Here is a 17,414-nt window from a genome sequence, read left to right as displayed (position 1 = left end):
TGGTTTTGATGAAAACCATTATTTTGACTGACGACGTTTCGGCAAGGTCGCACTTGCCATTGTCAAGTCAAGTAGTAGCGCTTCTCGCTGATGCTTGAAGTTAACTGACTCTTCTGTATAAAAATAAAAATAAAAACGTTTATTGCCCTAATAATATTTACATTTCAAATTTAATATTTCATTATCTTCTTTCTGACGTCCCGCTCTTGCACCGCCTGCTTCTGGATATTTTTCCTTTTTGATTCCTGGTCTTTGGTTGGTGTCCTCCTGTCGTCTTCTTCTGTAGGTACTTATTTTGGCATTGTACCTACTACCCTGATTGGTTGATCTTCGGCAACCATCCGGCTAGACCCTGATTAGGTGGTCGATCAGTTTATGGTTATGTCTATACATCCTCCTCTGGTCGATGCGTTTACTTTTTATAGCCGAAAGGCTTCTTGTGATTGGTTCTGTCCATGTGTAAGTAGGTGGGGTCCTACTAGTCGGTCTTGTGGTCTAATATATTTTTGACTTTTACTTTAATACCGTTTTCCATGTTGTTGGAAGCCTTTGAGTATCATCTCTTTGGTTTAGACTGTTGGGATTTTTTTATACTTCTATTGATTCTCTGATTTTGCGTTTTCTTCTAATTTCAATGTTAGCTAGCATCATAGCATGGTAAAATGGTTGAAATTTTTCTGTCGGTATTATATCGTTTCTATTTTGTGTTTTCTTAGCACTCTGTTGGATTCTTAATTCTTTTTTTAGCATTATGAGCAATTTCAATGGTATATGTTAAAAAGCCGTTTTTTCTTAGCGCTGTTTTCACATTATGCATTTCTTTATTTTTATGTTCTTCATCTGTCAGTCTTTCGGATCGTGTCATCAGGGTTTTAATGACTGAATGTAATTGTGCAGATGGTGATGTGAATCGGCATGTAGGTATCTGTCGGTATGAGTGTGTTTTCGGTATACTGTGTCCTATGTGCCCGTCTTCCTTCTTTATTATTAACATATCTAAAAATGGTAGTTGTTCGTTTTCTTCCAGTTCCATAGTAAACTTGATTTTATGGTGTATATTATTGATGTGTTCTAAAAATACTTTTAGTTTTTCTTCTCCATGTGTCCAGATTATAAAAGTATCATCCACGTACCTAAGTCAAAGTTGGGGTTTGTGTTCTGCTGTTTCTATTGCTCGCTGTTCTATTTATTTCATAAACAGGTTTGTTATTTCCGGTGGTAGTGGTGAACCCATGGTGTCCTAACTTATTTATATTTCGTAGAGACAGAGGTACTCGTCGAGGGGGAGGAGTATGCATCTATTTAGCAAATGAAATTATCAATACTTTTTCCATCAGTAGTAAAACAATAGACGTAGTGTGCTTCTTTAAGTTTATGCGTCCTTAGCTGATAGCTCATTGACTGTATAAGTTGTCGTTTTTCCTCATTGGTACAATCAGTGAACTCCAACTACTTCTTGCTTGATGATTTATAACATTGCGGAGTTATGCAGTAAACGGCTGTTTAAGGGGTCGCATCCTTTCTTCTATTTTATTTCGTATTTTATCAAGTGAGTGGGTCTGTTTTTTCAAATTCCCTGTGTTTCTTTTTTAGGAATCTTTCTAATTCCGTATTTTGGGTAGAGTCCTTTAAATCGTTACATGTTTCTTCTCGGTTCTATGTATTTTGTTTAGTCATATCTTTATCGAACCATTGATCATTGTTGAATCGTTTGATAGATTGGTTCTTGCGCTATAGTTTACCAGAGAGTACTTGTATGCCTGTGCAATTCAGTCTCCATCATAATTTTTAAGAATTCTTGTATCAATTAGCGCTTTAAGTTTTGTGCCCGATTTTTAATGATGCAAAAAGTCGAAACTCGTTGTTCGCTGGTAGTGTAGCGACGACAACGTACGCAGTCGAATCTGATTCGGACGACTGTTTTTTTCCATTCCATTCTTTACCATTTTTTACCATTCTTTGGCATCTTGCTGGTATCTTACATCTAAAGCAGGTTCCTTATCATATTCTTTTAGGGTTGTCTGCTCCCGGTGTCTTTGAAGATTTTGATTTTCTTGGGTCTTTCTGTCTTCTTTGGCTTCGTACTCCTGTGCTAAATCTTGCAATTCCGTTACATCTTTAAAGTCTTGGCGGCGAATATAAAGCTTATATTCCGGTAGCATACTTACACGCATTCGTTACAATTCTTGATTTCTGGTCAATGATCCTTCTCGTCTAATTAATGTTTAAATATCCGTAATATATCTGTCCGCTGACTTATTCTGGCTTTTCTTTCATTATCTGATTTGCTCCTCTAGTTGCAGCAAATATCCTCTGGGATAGGAAGCTTTCTTAAAATCTTCGCTGAAGTCTGTCTACACGATTTACAATTTTTGTTGTTGTTTAGGTACCATAGTAATCATGGTGTCCTAACAATTCTGTTAATGCTTTTAGTAGATCTTCTTTATCGATCTCGTAGGCTAGGCTTAATTCGTCTAGCGTTTCTATAAAGTCTACTGCGTCCGAGTGCTTTTTATCAAAGTGTGTACTCCACTTCCGTACTTGCTTTAATAACTCTGCTTGCGACATTTGTTTCCGTATTGTTAGGTATTGTAATTCAGGTTGAAGTTCTTTGGAAGGCTTGACTTTTGGGATCGTTCCTGTCAGTTCTCTGTGATCTTTGAAAAAGTCTCCTAGCCTTGATCTCAATTTTTCGACGGTTCGTTTGTAATCTAAGCTGATCCTTTTGTCAAAACACAGTTAAGTATTAAAACTGTGGTTAGAATAAGGGATATAATCTCAAGCCCATGTTTAAAAATATATTAGATATTGATAGGGAGGTTCAATAAGGAGAGAAAGAAGTTAATGAATTTCGGTAAATAGTCTGATTATCATACACTTACCTCTTTCGCTGGCATCATCAACTAGTATGATTTCCTGAACTAATTCTTTAGGAGATCGATTGATGACACTCCATACCGTTCGTAACAAAGTAGACCATGCTTCATTGTGAAAAACAATGATGATACTTGTTTTTGGGTATGTCAAGTAGTCTTCAAACAACATGGTGCATCTAAAATAAAGTCATTTTAAAAAAAAATAATTCCAAAACTGTTTCCAAGTAGATGTTTTATTGTACCGTTTAACATTTTTTGTTTTGGTAATAATTTAACTATGATTTTCTATAGGTTATAAAAGCTTTTAAGGGTGGAGAGAATTAGGAATTTTTAAATATCAAGGCTTCTTCTTATTTTTTTTTGTTAAAGATCTTTCGATTTGTTACTACCGATTCATCGCTGTAATATCTTTTGGGAAGTGGATTGTTAACTATCTCTTCATTTTTTCGGCGCCCTTACTTTTCTTTCCCTTTCTGTCTAGCCCAATTTTCGGTACTCGGTCTTTCAAATCTAATTATCTCTTGCACGCCACATTACGCTCTTAGATACTTCTGATTTTATTTTTTTGTTTCTATTCCATATTTCATACGAGGTCTAATGCAAGTTTTGTAAATTTTAATTTTGCTGTCTGCTCTCATAAATCAGTTTTTCCAAATTTCATCTGTTAGACATCCTGACATAGTTGCTGCTTTGTTTATAACACTATAAATATTTTGCAGGATCATATCCACTGAAGAGATCAATTCTTAGATATTTGAACTGTGATAACTGTCCTCCAGATTTGTTATTGACCAATGGTTTACATTTTATTCGCTCTCTAGCTATGAATGGTCATTCACATTGTCTTTTCATTGATTCTGTAGATCTTCTCACCTTTGGCTCTAATAAGAGCGTGATTTGTAAAGCTGACAATACTGACTCATTGGTTGTCATTCTGTATCTTATTGTGGAAGCAGTTATTCTATTATTCTATCCGTAAATAAATGAAAGAAAAATGAAAGGATATTTCCTTGTCTGAGTTCTCGCTCTCTTTGTATATTTTTTTACTTATTGGCGATTCTGATTTTATTTTTGTGATGATATTAATTTTAAATCATTTATTTTTTATGATAGCGGGGTTTCTTTCTCTTTAGGTATCTCTATTCCATCGTGTAGTCGCATCCTGTAGAATTGAAGCACATACTCGTGTAGGTAAGTGTCTTGAATTATATCGATTTTTCTTTTATCTGTTTTACCATAATCTGTGGTTATTTAGTTTATATATAGTTAGTTATATGTAAACATGTACCTATACAGATCACGACATTGTTTTATTGACCATACAACACAATGGCAATCGCTGTGACATGTTACATGTTTCCACCTCTATATTCATTTCACAGTAGGTACCAGAGACGTAGGTACGAATTGTGTCTCATTTTGTCTCATTGACATTAAAAATTTCAAACGAAGTTCTGAAAGAATAAACAAATAATTAATAAAATGCCTATTAAGTTGTATACCGTAAAAGAAAAAGTGCAACTTGTAACATGGTACTTTCAGGGTCATTCGATACGCGAAGTAATTGATTTATTTATTGTTGCCTTCGAAAATAGACCCCCATCAAGTGTTACAACAGTTAAAAATATCATTAAACATTTTCAAACTTCAACATGTGTAAACAGTTGTAAAAAGTGTCATGAAGGTAATGAACCACGTGTTAGATCTGTCGATGAGGAGCGTCAAAAGGGGATATTGATAAAATTAAAAAAATTAAAATTCCTTGGGCTGCAGGCTAAGTCTCAAACGAAGAAGTGTTCAGACGAATTGGACATGACAGAAAGCTTATGAATACAATTTAAATAAGAAAAACATCGTATCTGGGCCACATACCTCGAAGCGATAAATAATTTTAATTGTTTACCTTGAAAAAGGTAAAAATATTAATATCCAATATTATTGTGCATTATTAATACTCAGTGAGAAATGGTCCCATACGCACAATAAAAAGTGTTCTTTTTTCAAGATAATTCACTGGCTTACAAGAGCGTTATGACAATGTAAAAAATTCATGAGTTGACCCCTTCCTATTATTATGTGTTTCCAAATCTGAAGAGATGGCTCGTAAATAAAAAATTCAGCTTGAACGAAGAGATAATTGACGAAAAAAACGCCTTTTTTGTAGAGTAGAAGTTGGAAAATCGCGGAGATCACCGTATTGAGCTAAAATGAGATTATATCGACTAAAATAAAATAATTTTCTGGAAAAATATTTTTTTTCATTATATAGGAGGTTACTTATGTTAGAATATCCAACATAAAAAGTGGATGTTGTTCTATATGAAGTGACATTGTTGACAGTGCAATGAGTAATGTCAAAAATAGGTAATAAACTACTGTCAGTCAAGTTTTGTATTGTTCTGTATGTAAGAAGGAATAAAGTATAATTGTTGATGGCCAGACGTTTATTGGTGCATATTTCCTAAAGTACATATTTCCTTGTCTCTTGATGTCTTCAAACTGGAAGGAGGACTTCACCTAACTTAAATTATAACAGGTTTTGGGCCCAGTCCACGTGTGAACTGTGAACAGGTTAGGTTCGTACTTCATTCAGTTTTGTTTGTTGTTATTGTCGGTGAATAAAATATGGCGACCAGCAGTAACGATTATAAAATTCAAGTTGACAAACTCGAGGGTCCTGAAGACTGGGCAAAGTGGAAATGGCACGTAAGAAGAAAAGTAATGATACTGCTTTTTTGTCTGTTATTTTAAGTGCCTCATCTAACAATTGTATTGAAGCTGGAAAATGGTATTGTGACAGTGGAGCAACAAATCATATCACTACAGATAAGCCATATTTCTCATCTTATACAGAATTTGCTGAACCAGAAAGTATATCACTGGGTAAGAAGGATGTATGTATGTTAGCCCATGGACAAGGAACAGTGAAAATTCAAACGCATCTGAATAATAAATGGAAAGGTGCTGACTTGAAGAATGTTTTTTATGTTCCTGAAGCAAGTGCTCATTTGTTTTCTGTGAAAGCTGCTGCACAAAGGGGTTTTATTACAGTACTTGATGAAAAAGGTGTAAATATATATGATAAAAACACTTGTGAATCTGTAATGACTGGGTACTTCAAAAATGGCCTGTATGCACTTGATATACGTGTTATGAAACCAACAAATCCCGTTCAAGTAAACTTAGCAGAGTCAACAGATATGTTGCAAGTGTACCATGAAAGATTTGGTCATCAGCATAAGCAACACGTAAAGAAGGTATTGAAGAAAATGAATATAGACATTGATGGGTGCAAAGAAAGCTTTTGCGATGGATGTGCAATTGGAAAAATGCATAGATTGCCATTCAAATCTAGGATCAATCGATGTAAGTTGTCCAAACAATTGTGGGCAGAAGCATGCAATACTGCAGTGTACATTCTGAATCGTACAGGAAAGTCATCAATTGAAAGTAAAAGTCCCTATGAATTGTGGTATGGAAAGCCAATTGGAAGTTTGAAACATTTAAGAATATTTGGCACTGAATGTTATGTTCACGTGAACAAGAATCTTCGCAGTAAATTTGATGACAAGGCGATACATGGTTATTTAGTTGGTTATGTGAATGACAGGGATGGTTTTAGGATATTGATTCCATTTGAAAGAAGAATCGTATCGAGCCACGACGTACGATTTAAACCTGAGGTTATATGCAATTTGCGAATTGTTGAAGCCAAATCAGTGAACCAACATCAGTCGGAATGTTTTAGTGTGAATGAAAACTCCGAAGAAGTAAAAAGTGGTATATGTGAAATTGTGGAATCTGAGAATATAAAAAGTATAGAAGAAAGTGCGAGTGAAAATCAAGAAGTGAATAGTAGTAGCTAACAATGATATTCAATTAAAATATATGTCGACGAATGAAATGGTGGCTGATATGTTGACCAAGTCGTTAAATTCAAAGAAATTGCAGTTAATCTATAAGAATTTGAATTTAAAATAATGTTTATTTTGTTAAGGTCTATTATTTAGCTTATCTACTTTTCATGTTGAGGGAGAGTGTTAGAATATCCAACATAAAAAGTGGATGTTGTTCTATATGAAGTGACATTGTTGACAGTGCAATGAGTAATGTCAAAAATAGGTAATAAACTACTGTCAGTCAAGTTTTGTATTGTTCTGTATGTAAGAAGGAATAAAGTATAATTGTTGATGGCCAGACGTTTATTGGTGCATATTTCCTAAAGTACATATTTCCTTGTCTCTTGATGTCTTCAAACTAGAAGGAGGACTTCACCTAACTTAAATTATAACAACTTATCTGACCACCTAACGTCGTTGTCTATCTTGGTTGTAAAATTTATTCAATATTACCTCTTGAGATATTAATGCAAATTAAAAAGTAAGTAGGAGTTTTTATGATATTCATTGATCTTGAGAAAGATATGAAGGATTTTGTGGTGAGCATTGAATAAAACAAGAATTCTCTTTGGGTGTGTTGAAACTGTGTAGATATGTATGATTGCATAACAACTAATGGCGAGATGAGTGTAGAACTAACTAATAAATTTAAAGTGTGAATGGGACTGCATCAGGGCTCAATCTTAAACTACTATCTATCCTGATTAGTGCTAAATCACATACCGGGGAATATCAAGAGCATATTCCTTGATGTTTTATGTATGATTATGACATAACTTTGCTAGGAAATATTTTACTACTAGGAAATACTAGAAAACATAGAATCTTGATTTTAACTTACCTCTTCCTCCTAAAATCAGGCAAACTCCTGTTTAGTGGTATTTTATCACTAGCCATTAAATTAAATTGGTTGATCTGATACAACTGCTGCGTTTTTACGAAATCTTTGTTGTCTACTACCAAAGGTTGTCCGTTTTTGCCAGCATTTGGTACTGGATCGAAGTTATTTTTGTTGATAGTTTCGTTAGAAGCTTCTGGAATGTTGTGGGCGATGTTTCCTCTATAGTGACCTACTACTACGCGTACTCCGTGCCTATCGACGTATTCTTCTTGGTATTTTTTCCTTAAAAGAAAAAATCGAGAACATACAAAATAAATAAATTCAAATTCTATTTTTGACAAATTTCACTTCTAGATAACATGGTCTACTATACGGTGGATTCTTCAGATGTTAAAGTAAAACTTAAAAAGAAAAACTTAAGACGGAATAACGAATGTTTATTACTCAGTATTCAGTTTTAAGCTAGTTGTCTCTAACATCTTAGAAGCCAAAATGTGGCGAAATATGTCATGTATATATTTTTTTCAAAAATAGAGTTTATATTTATTTTTTAATTTTATTTTGACTTTCAAACAGTAAAGAGCGGTCCGAGCGTTAAGTGCTGCAATAAAATAATACATTTTGGTCAGCCAGATTTTAAGTATGCTTTCTCGTTCTTAATTCAGGTGTTTCTCTGTCGAATATTTTGTAAGACGCAAATTTAAACTTTATACAGAGTGAAAGACAAAAATGTTATAAACTAACTTCTGATCAAACTACAGATTACTCCATTTGGAAAGCAACAAAACAGCTTAAGATACCTATCATGCAAAACTCTTCTGTTAGAAACAGCGTTAGTAGTTAAGATCATGTTTTTAGATTATCTAAAAATCACATTTCAGCCACATAATGGAGAAAAACTTCTAAATAAAAAATAAACTAAACTAAACTAAATACTAAATAAAAAGATTAAATTGAAATAAACTTTGATAGAACGAAAATCAGCCCTGTTACTTCTAAATAATGAGAAGCAGAGGTAAAACACAACATCAACCCAAAAAAGCACCTGACTTTGACCTCATTACAGATGACGTCTTAAAGCAGCTGCAGCTGCACCAGCATATTGTTATACATTAACATCCCAACTGAAATAGCTTTAAAAAGTGTCAAGACTAGATGGAATGACATCCAAACACATACTTCTCTTCCTCTTGAAGAATTCCTGGAGGGTGTAAAATTCTGCCTCAATTCAACGTTCTTCCAACATGAAAATGAATACTATTGTCAGATTTCTGGAGTGGCCATGGGTTCGCCCATCTCAGCACCAATGACAAACTTAGTAATGGAAATATTAGAAACAACAATCATCTCTAAATTGAAGTACAACGTACATTTCTATAAACTATATGTTGATGACTGCTTAATCTGCATTCAGGGTCATGAAATCGATCATACTTTTTAAATGTTCAATAATTTCCATAATAACATTCAATTTACTCATGAACTAGAAGAAAACAATAAAATTACTTTTCTTGATTTAAGTTTAGAATATAACACCAACAGAATGATAACAACTAACTGGTTTACAAAAGATGTTTGGACCGGAAGATATTTAAATTTTAATACCAACGCACCCATAGCACATAAAAGAGGTGTTGTGTTCAGTCTTACTACAGAGCAATTATTCTATCTAGTCCACAATATCATTTCGCAAGTTTGAGAAAAGTTAAAGATATTCTAGAAAAAAATAATTATCCTCCAGAATATTAACAAGAAGTTATATTATCAGAAACCAATCTAATTCCAATACCAAACCAAAACAAATCCAGACCATACCTAGCAATAATAATAATAATAATAATAATAATAACCTGTGGGAGTTTTTTGTCAGTTCTTCTATCAGGCGCGGCCCCCTGCGAATGGGGGATGCTCTCTGGGTATTCGTAGCGCAGATACCCAGAGGGTAGCAGGGATACCTGCCGTGGAACAAAAACTGACACCTGGCAGTAGGTATAAAATGCACACCCATGATAATGGAGTATAATAATTTATGTTTAGGGTCGCTGCCTGGGGATCGCCAGGGCACGTCTGGAGCCGGCGCTGGACGTGACAGCATGCGGGACGTCGGTGGCAGGGTGTTGAGGAGGCGGGCCCCTGTCATACAATCAGCTACAGCCCAACAAGAACAACAACCACAAGCGAGCCAAACAACAACAAGAGCTCCGCTCGCTGAAGGTGCTGCGCTGGAACATCAGCCGGCGCTCACTCAAGCGGGACGACCGAGGCAGCGCATGAAATGGACTGTGTCCATGAATGAAAATATTTTGCGCTTTTATTATAAGGTGACAAACCTCGGTCAAGAAACGATCGGCTATCGACAAAATCTGTATGCCGAATTTTGCAGAGAGTACCCAGAAATCCAAGTATCTGAACAACGAGTAGCAGATCAATACCGGGTAATTATCAGAAATAATCTGATCCCAGAGACTAGACGCAATAACATCAGAAGCGAAGTCGAACGGGAGATTCATAATCAAGAGGTAGTTGGAAATCAAGCCCTTAACGAAATACAAGAGCCAATTCCTGAGGTTGTCATACAAGAACAAGAAACTCAACCTGATAATACACAGCAGGAGAACGAGTTGCGCGATAGCCTAGTTAACGAAATGGCACGCGCCGTACAAGAGTTTAATGGAACAAACCCACTTAGCAGACCACCGCTACCAAGAGTAAACTCTTGTAAGAAACTAGGAGTGCTGTTACAAATTGTGAACACTGAAGTCCTGCCCAATTATGTCGTGGAAGCCCATACATTGGAATATATGCACACGCTGATTTACTGTGCAGCAACAGCAATTGCTAATGTTATGGGCATTAAGACCAGAACACGACGGGGTACTAATATCGGAGGGGCATATAACAGAGTTGCACCTTGGGAAAAACGGCTGCTAACGAAAATTGAATCATTACGTAGGGACATTGGTCAAATCACGGAATATGTTCGAGGAACAACAAGTAGAAAAGTAATCAGAAGAGCTGAAGAAATAATGATAACCACCGCAAGACACTCACAATATAATCCAGAAAACAACACAGCACAACAGTGCCTGGATACATTAAAACAAAAGCTTTCCGTTTACTCAGGCCGACTAAGGAGATACAAAATTAGTAACAAACGAAAATGTGACAATACGCTTTTTGAAAATGCCGAGAAGGCGTTCTATCGGAAACTCAATTCTACTGCAGAAAGTGCCAATAAATCTTACCCAAGCCGAGAAGAAATCCATGAGTTTTGGGGAAATCAACTTTCCACACCAGCCGCTCTTAACACCAATGCTGGATGGATCGAAGATACGGCGCACAACTGCCAACACTACGTTACTGCTCCCTACGAACCCTTCACCACTGAAGAAGTTTCAAATATTATCAAAGAGCTTCATAACTGGAAATCTCCTGGACCAGATGGCGTTCAGAACTTCTGGCTTAAAAAGTTCTGGAGTATTCATGAGTGCCTATCAGCAGTAATTAATAACACTATTTCTAATCCGCAGGAAATACCATCTTTCCTAACCCAGGGAACAACTTATTTAATTCCCAAAGATCAAAATAACACCCAAGATCCAACCAAGTACCGCCCAATTACTTGTCTTCCAACTCTGTATAAATTGGTCACATCCTGTGTAGCCCGGCGTATCAACCAACACTGTGCTCTAAACAATATCATAGAGCCACAACAGAAAGGATGCGCTAAGGGTTCCATGGGCTGCAAAGCACAACTTATCATCGACTCTGTCATTTCTAACCAAGCATATAGCAAAAAACGGAATCTCTTTACTGCTTTCATCGACTACAAGAAAGCGTTCGATTCAGTGCCACATGAATGGCTTATAGATATATTAAAAATATATAAAGTCGATGATAACATAGTGACCTTTTTAAAACATATAATGTCAGATTGGAAGACAAAAATTCACCTCAAAATACCTGGTGAAAACAATATCGAAACTGAAAATATTGCAATCAACCGGGGCCTATTTCAAGGAAATTCGTTGAGCCCACTGTGGTTTTGTCTAGCGATGAACCCCCTATCCCAGATACTGAACTCAACTAACACAGGTTTTAGCATCAAAAATAACACCACTGTTGTTGCAAAGCTTAATCATCTATTGTATATGGATGATTTAAAACTACTAGCTTCCACTCGAAGCCACCTGGATCAGATGCTAAAAACAGTAGAAAATTTCTCTAATGATATTAGTATGCACTTCGGTCTTGACAAGTGCCGTGTCTTAAATATAATCAAAGGAAAGGTTCAGCCCGGCGGATTCGATATGCAAAACGGCCAGAACATCGAGGCCATGGGTGAAAATGATATGTATAAATACCTCGGAATAAAGCAAGCTCGGAAGATTGACCATAAGCAAATGAAAACTGAGATAACTACTGAGTTTATACGAAGGGTAAAACAGCTGCTTCGTTCACATCTTAACAGTAAAAACTTGTTTAAGGCACTAAACACCTACGCATGTTCCGCGCTTAGCTACTCATTTGGTATTGTTAAGTGGACAAAAACCGATATAGAAAATCTTCAGCGAAAAGTACGAACACACCTCACAAAGGCACAAAAACACCATCCTCGAAGTGCAGTAGAAAGAACGACATTACCGCGGTATTTAGGAGGACGAGGACTTATGGATATAAGTGAGCAACTAGAAAAACAAATTACTAATTTAAGAACTTATTTTCAGGTGCAGGCTGAGACATCTACTCTACATCGCGCCATTTGCGCAGTAGATGATACAACACCGATCAAACTGAGGGAACCAGAAATGCGCATAAACCATCTTACTAAGGACGAAAAAATGCGCACCTGGATGGGTAAACCTCTGCACGGGCGACATCCCCATGAGGTCAGTCAAGACCATGTCGACAATATAGCGTCGAACTATTGGCTGACATCAGGAAAGATGTTCCCTGAAACAGAAGGTTCACTACTGGCCATTCAGGATCAGGTTATACCAACAAAAAATTACCTGAAATATATCGTCAAAGACCCTCAGGTCCAAAACGACAAATGCCGATATGGATGTCAAGCCCAAGAAACCATCCAACATCTTACCGGGGGCTGCCAGGCATTTGCTGCAACTGACTATAAGGAACGGCATGACTCAGTAGGAAAGATCCTCCATCAAGAGATAGCTTTTAAACTGGGACTTCTACAAACAAACCATCTCCCATATTATCAATACGTTCCTGAGAGTATGCTTGAGAATGACAACTACAAGCTATACTGGGATCGCACTGTGCTCACAGACCAAACTGTAGCACATAACAGACCAGATCTCGTGCTAGTTAATAAACTTACAAGACAAACAACACTAATCGATGTGGCGATACCTAACAACAATAATCTGCGTGTTAAGTACAACGAAAAGATCGCCAAGTACAGAGATCTGGAAATACAAATAAGGAGACAATGGAGAATGGAAAGTACCCAGACGATACCTATTATTCTTTCTACCACTGGAGTCATCCCGAAGAACCTTCTAGAAAACATAAGAAAGCTGGGTCTAAATGAACATCTATATAAGATCATGCAGAAAGCTGTGCTACTTTCGACGTCCAGATGCGTTCGAAAATTTTTGGGAGATACACCGATGTACCAAGTCACCTAGGACTCGATAACATGGAAAGAGTCCCACCAGAGCTCAATCCTTTTGATACCGTAGGTATCTGGGATGAGTGAATTTTCCCCTTAGAGGGAGTGTGAGCCGTATGGCTAAATCTGGATAATAATAATATAAATATATAAATAATATCATAGAGCCACAACAGAAAGGATGCGCTAAGGGTTCCATGGGCTGCAAAGAACAACTTATCATCGACTCTGTCATTTCTAACCAAGCATATAGCAAAAAACGGAATCTCTTTACTGCTTTCATCGACTACAAGAAAGCGTTTGATTCAGTGCCACATGAATGGCTTATAGATATATTAAAAATATATAAAGTCGATGATAACATAGTGACCTTTTTAAAACATATAATGTCAGATTGGAAGACAAAAATTCACCTCAAAATACCTGGTGAAAACAATATCGAAACTGAAAATATTGCAATCAACCGGGGCCTCTTTCAAGGAGATTCGTTGAGCCCACTGTGGTTTTGTCTAGCGATGAACCCCCTATCCCAGATACTGAACTCAACTGACACAGGTTTTAGCATCAAAAATAACACCACTGTTGTTGCAAAGCTTAATCATCTATTGTATATGGATGATTTAAAACTACTAGCTTCCACTCGAAACCACCTGGATCAGATGCTAAAAACAGTAGAAAATTTCTCTAATGATATTAGTATGCACTTCGGTCTTGACAAGTGCCGTGTCTTAAATATAATCAAAGGAAAGGTTCAGCCCGGCGGATTCGATATGCAAAACGGCCAGAACATCGAGGCCATGGGTGAAAATGATATGTATAAATACCTCGGAATAAAGCAAGCTCGGAAGATTGACCATAAGCAAATGAAAACTGAGATAACTACTGAGTTTATACGAAGGGTAAAACAGCTGCTTCGTTCACACCTTAACAGTAAAAATTTGTTTAAGGCACTAAACACCTACGCATGTTCCGCGCTTAGCTACTCATTTGGTATTGTTAAGTGGACAAAAACCGATATAGAAAATCTTCAGCGAAAAGTACGAACACACCTCACAAAGGCACAAAAACACCATCCTCGATGTGCAGTAGAAAGAACGACATTACCGCGGTATTTAGGAGGAAGAGGACTTATGGATATAAGTGAGCAACTAGAAAAACACATTACTAATTTAAGAACTTATTTTCAGGTGCAGGCTGAGACATCTACTCTACATCGCGCGATTTGTGCAGTAGATGATACAACACCGATCAAACTGAGGGAACCAGAAATGCGCATAAACCATCTTACTAAGGACGAAAAAATGCGCACCTGGATGGGTAAACCTCTTCACGGGCGACATCCTAATGAGGTCAGTCAAGACCACGTCGACAATAAAGCGTCGAACTATTGGCTGACATCAGGAAAGTTGTTCCCTGAAACAGAAGGTTCATTACTCGCCATTCAGGATCAGGTTATACCAACAAAAAATTACCTGAAATATATCGTCAAAGACCCTCAGGTCCAAAATGACAAATGCCGATATGGATGTCAAGCTCAAGAAACCATCCAACACATTACCGGGGGTTGCCAGGCATTTGCTGCAACTGAATATAAGGAACGGCACGACTCAGTAGGAAAGATCCTTCATCAAGAGATAGCCATCAAACTGGGACTTCTCCAAACAAACCATCTCCCATATTATCAATACGTTCCTGAAAGTATACTTGAGAATGATAACTACAAGCTATACTGGGACCGCACTGTGCTCACAGACCAAACAGTGGCACATAATAGACCAGATCTCATACTAGTTAATAAACTAAAGAGACAAACAACACTAATTGATGTGGCGATACCCAACAACAATAATCTTCGTATTAAACAAAACGAAAAGATCGCCAAATACAGGGATCTGGAAATTCAAATACGAAGACAGTGGAGAATGGAAAGTACCCAGACAATACCTATTATTCTCTCTACTACTGGAGTTATTCCGAAGAACCTCCTAGAAAACATAAGAAAGCTAGGTCTGAATGAACACCTCTACAAGACCATGCAGAAAGCTGTACTTATCTCAACATCCAGATGTGTACGAAAATTTTTGGGAGATACTCCAGCATACCAAGTCACCTAGGGCTCGATAACACGGAAAGAGTCCCACCAGAGCTCAATCCTTTTGATACAGTAGGTATCTGGGATGAGTGAATTTTCCCCTTAGAGGGAGTGAGAGCCGTATGGCTAAATCTGGATAATAATAATAATGTCACTAACTCAAACAAATGCTATATATCCTTACAATACAATAATGGATTTTTCGAACAAATGTCAAAAATGTTGGCAAAGTATGATATTATTGTTGGACATAAATCATCAAAAACATCTGGAAAATATTTTTCAACATTTAAACCCAAGGTTAATAAAGACCATCAATAAAATGTTATTTATAAAATAAATTGTAATCACATCAATACCTGCATAGAAGAGTTGTTGCACACAAACAGCCATAGCCAAACATTCTCTAGGAAATAGCCATTCTTTTGATTTTGAAAATGTACATATTTTAGAAAAAGAACAAAATTACAACAAAAGATGCATATTGGAGCTGATTCACATAAAAAAGATCCAAATTCTATTAATAATAAAACTGACATCAAAGATCTTTCCAATATGTATCATAATTTAATAAATGTTGTAAATGCACTATGGAAGATATTTAAGATACGACCCTGAACTACTCTTATTTTAAGATACCTGCCAGATATCATCTGTCAATGTCAGATACCAATTTTTTAATCTATATTAAACTTTTAAAAACTGTAAACATGAAATATAATTGTATAATATACTGTTTTAAAAATAAAGTCCTTATTGAAAATGGCAAATTTGCCGAAACGTTTAAGCAATAGTTAATTAGTTTTATTTACAACAGACCGACAAACCCAGAAAAGAAAAAAGTTTCTACATACACACACACACATAAATATATATATATATATATATATATATATATTTATATATATATATATATATATATATATATATATATATATATATATATATATATATATTATATACATATGTATATATACATTTAGCTGCCATAGAAATTGCTACTTTTCTGTATCTTTTTTTGATGCTTTCTTTTTACTTACCTAAGTATATGTTTAGGATGAATTTCATTTTCTTTTCCATTAAAATATATTCTTACCAAAAAAATCACAGTTAGGATTACAAATAATATCATTGGTAGTGTTTTTTTGAGTCTTCGTCTTATACCAGCAAACATGGTGATCTTAAATGAAATAAAAAATTAGCAGATATAAGCAGTATGGAACATATGGAGCATAAGCCATATGTTCCATACTGCTTACATAAGCAGAAAAAGGTTTGATTATTTATTTATTTATAATCAAGAAACATTTTTTTATCTATAAGTATGTAATAATTGACTCTTCTTTGGGTTACATTCAAGAAGAACAGCTAAATCGAGAAGGAAATTCACGATCTAGGTATTTGTAATGTAGAGCTAAATACCAGAATAGCTATATACAGGGAGAGTTATAAATATTATTACACAGACTTGAATCAGGTTATTTGGACCACAATATGCCCATTAGACCAAATATGGAAGAGATACGAAATGACCAAAAGTTTTGTTGTTTATTTGCCTTTTGTTTGCATATATCAATAGATAACATCGGGCTGCTGAGTAACCGTCAACATTTTCTTGCCTGTATACATAAATCATATTCCGCATTTTTTCATCTGTTAGTTTAGTCGATAGAGTAATAATAGCGTTAAAAATGTAACAATACACTAAACTGTTACAGTAAAAATAATTCACCAAAAAAAGTTTTGACTCAATTTCATTAACATTAATCCCCCACGTGAAGGTCTCCTGTAAAAAAGTTTAAAATTATATTCCCTATCCAATGTTATGTCTCTACGCTGATTTTGATAAGTATTTATAAATATAGAGTGAAATTATTAGCAAAACACAAAGAAGATATTTCAACGTTACACGCACTGTATCTTTTTCCAGAGTGACATTTCAAATTGTAATATTTAGTCAAATGGCCATATTTTGGTGCAAATAACCTAATTCTAGTGCATGTCCCAATAGTTATAACTCATCTTGTATAAATATAGTCATTAAAATTAAAAAATTAGAAATTGACTT

At 35.7% G+C, this 17,414-nt stretch overlaps 1 protein-coding gene across 2 annotated transcripts in view; it reads right to left on the bottom strand.

Moving 5' to 3' along the window:
* LOC140449007 (polypeptide N-acetylgalactosaminyltransferase 3-like) overlaps positions 1–17,414 on the bottom strand; it is a 48,390-nt gene that overhangs the window by 14,099 nt on the left and 16,877 nt on the right. For both annotated transcript variants that reach the window (XM_072542147.1, XM_072542150.1), the window contains 3 exons: positions 16,387–16,526; positions 7,617–7,898; positions 2,883–3,052 (listed from right to left, as the gene is read on the bottom strand). In XM_072542147.1, the coding sequence (XP_072398248.1) occupies positions 2,883–3,052; positions 7,617–7,898; positions 16,387–16,520 (586 nt within the window). In that variant the 5' untranslated portion in view covers positions 16,521–16,526. The remainder of the gene's footprint in view (positions 1–2,882; positions 3,053–7,616; positions 7,899–16,386; positions 16,527–17,414) is intronic.

Source organism: Diabrotica undecimpunctata, chromosome 1 (genome assembly GCF_040954645.1).
Source record: "Diabrotica undecimpunctata isolate CICGRU chromosome 1, icDiaUnde3, whole genome shotgun sequence".
NCBI lineage: Eukaryota > Metazoa > Arthropoda > Insecta > Coleoptera > Chrysomelidae > Diabrotica > Diabrotica undecimpunctata.
This window is presented reverse-complemented; position numbering and strand designations above follow the sequence as displayed.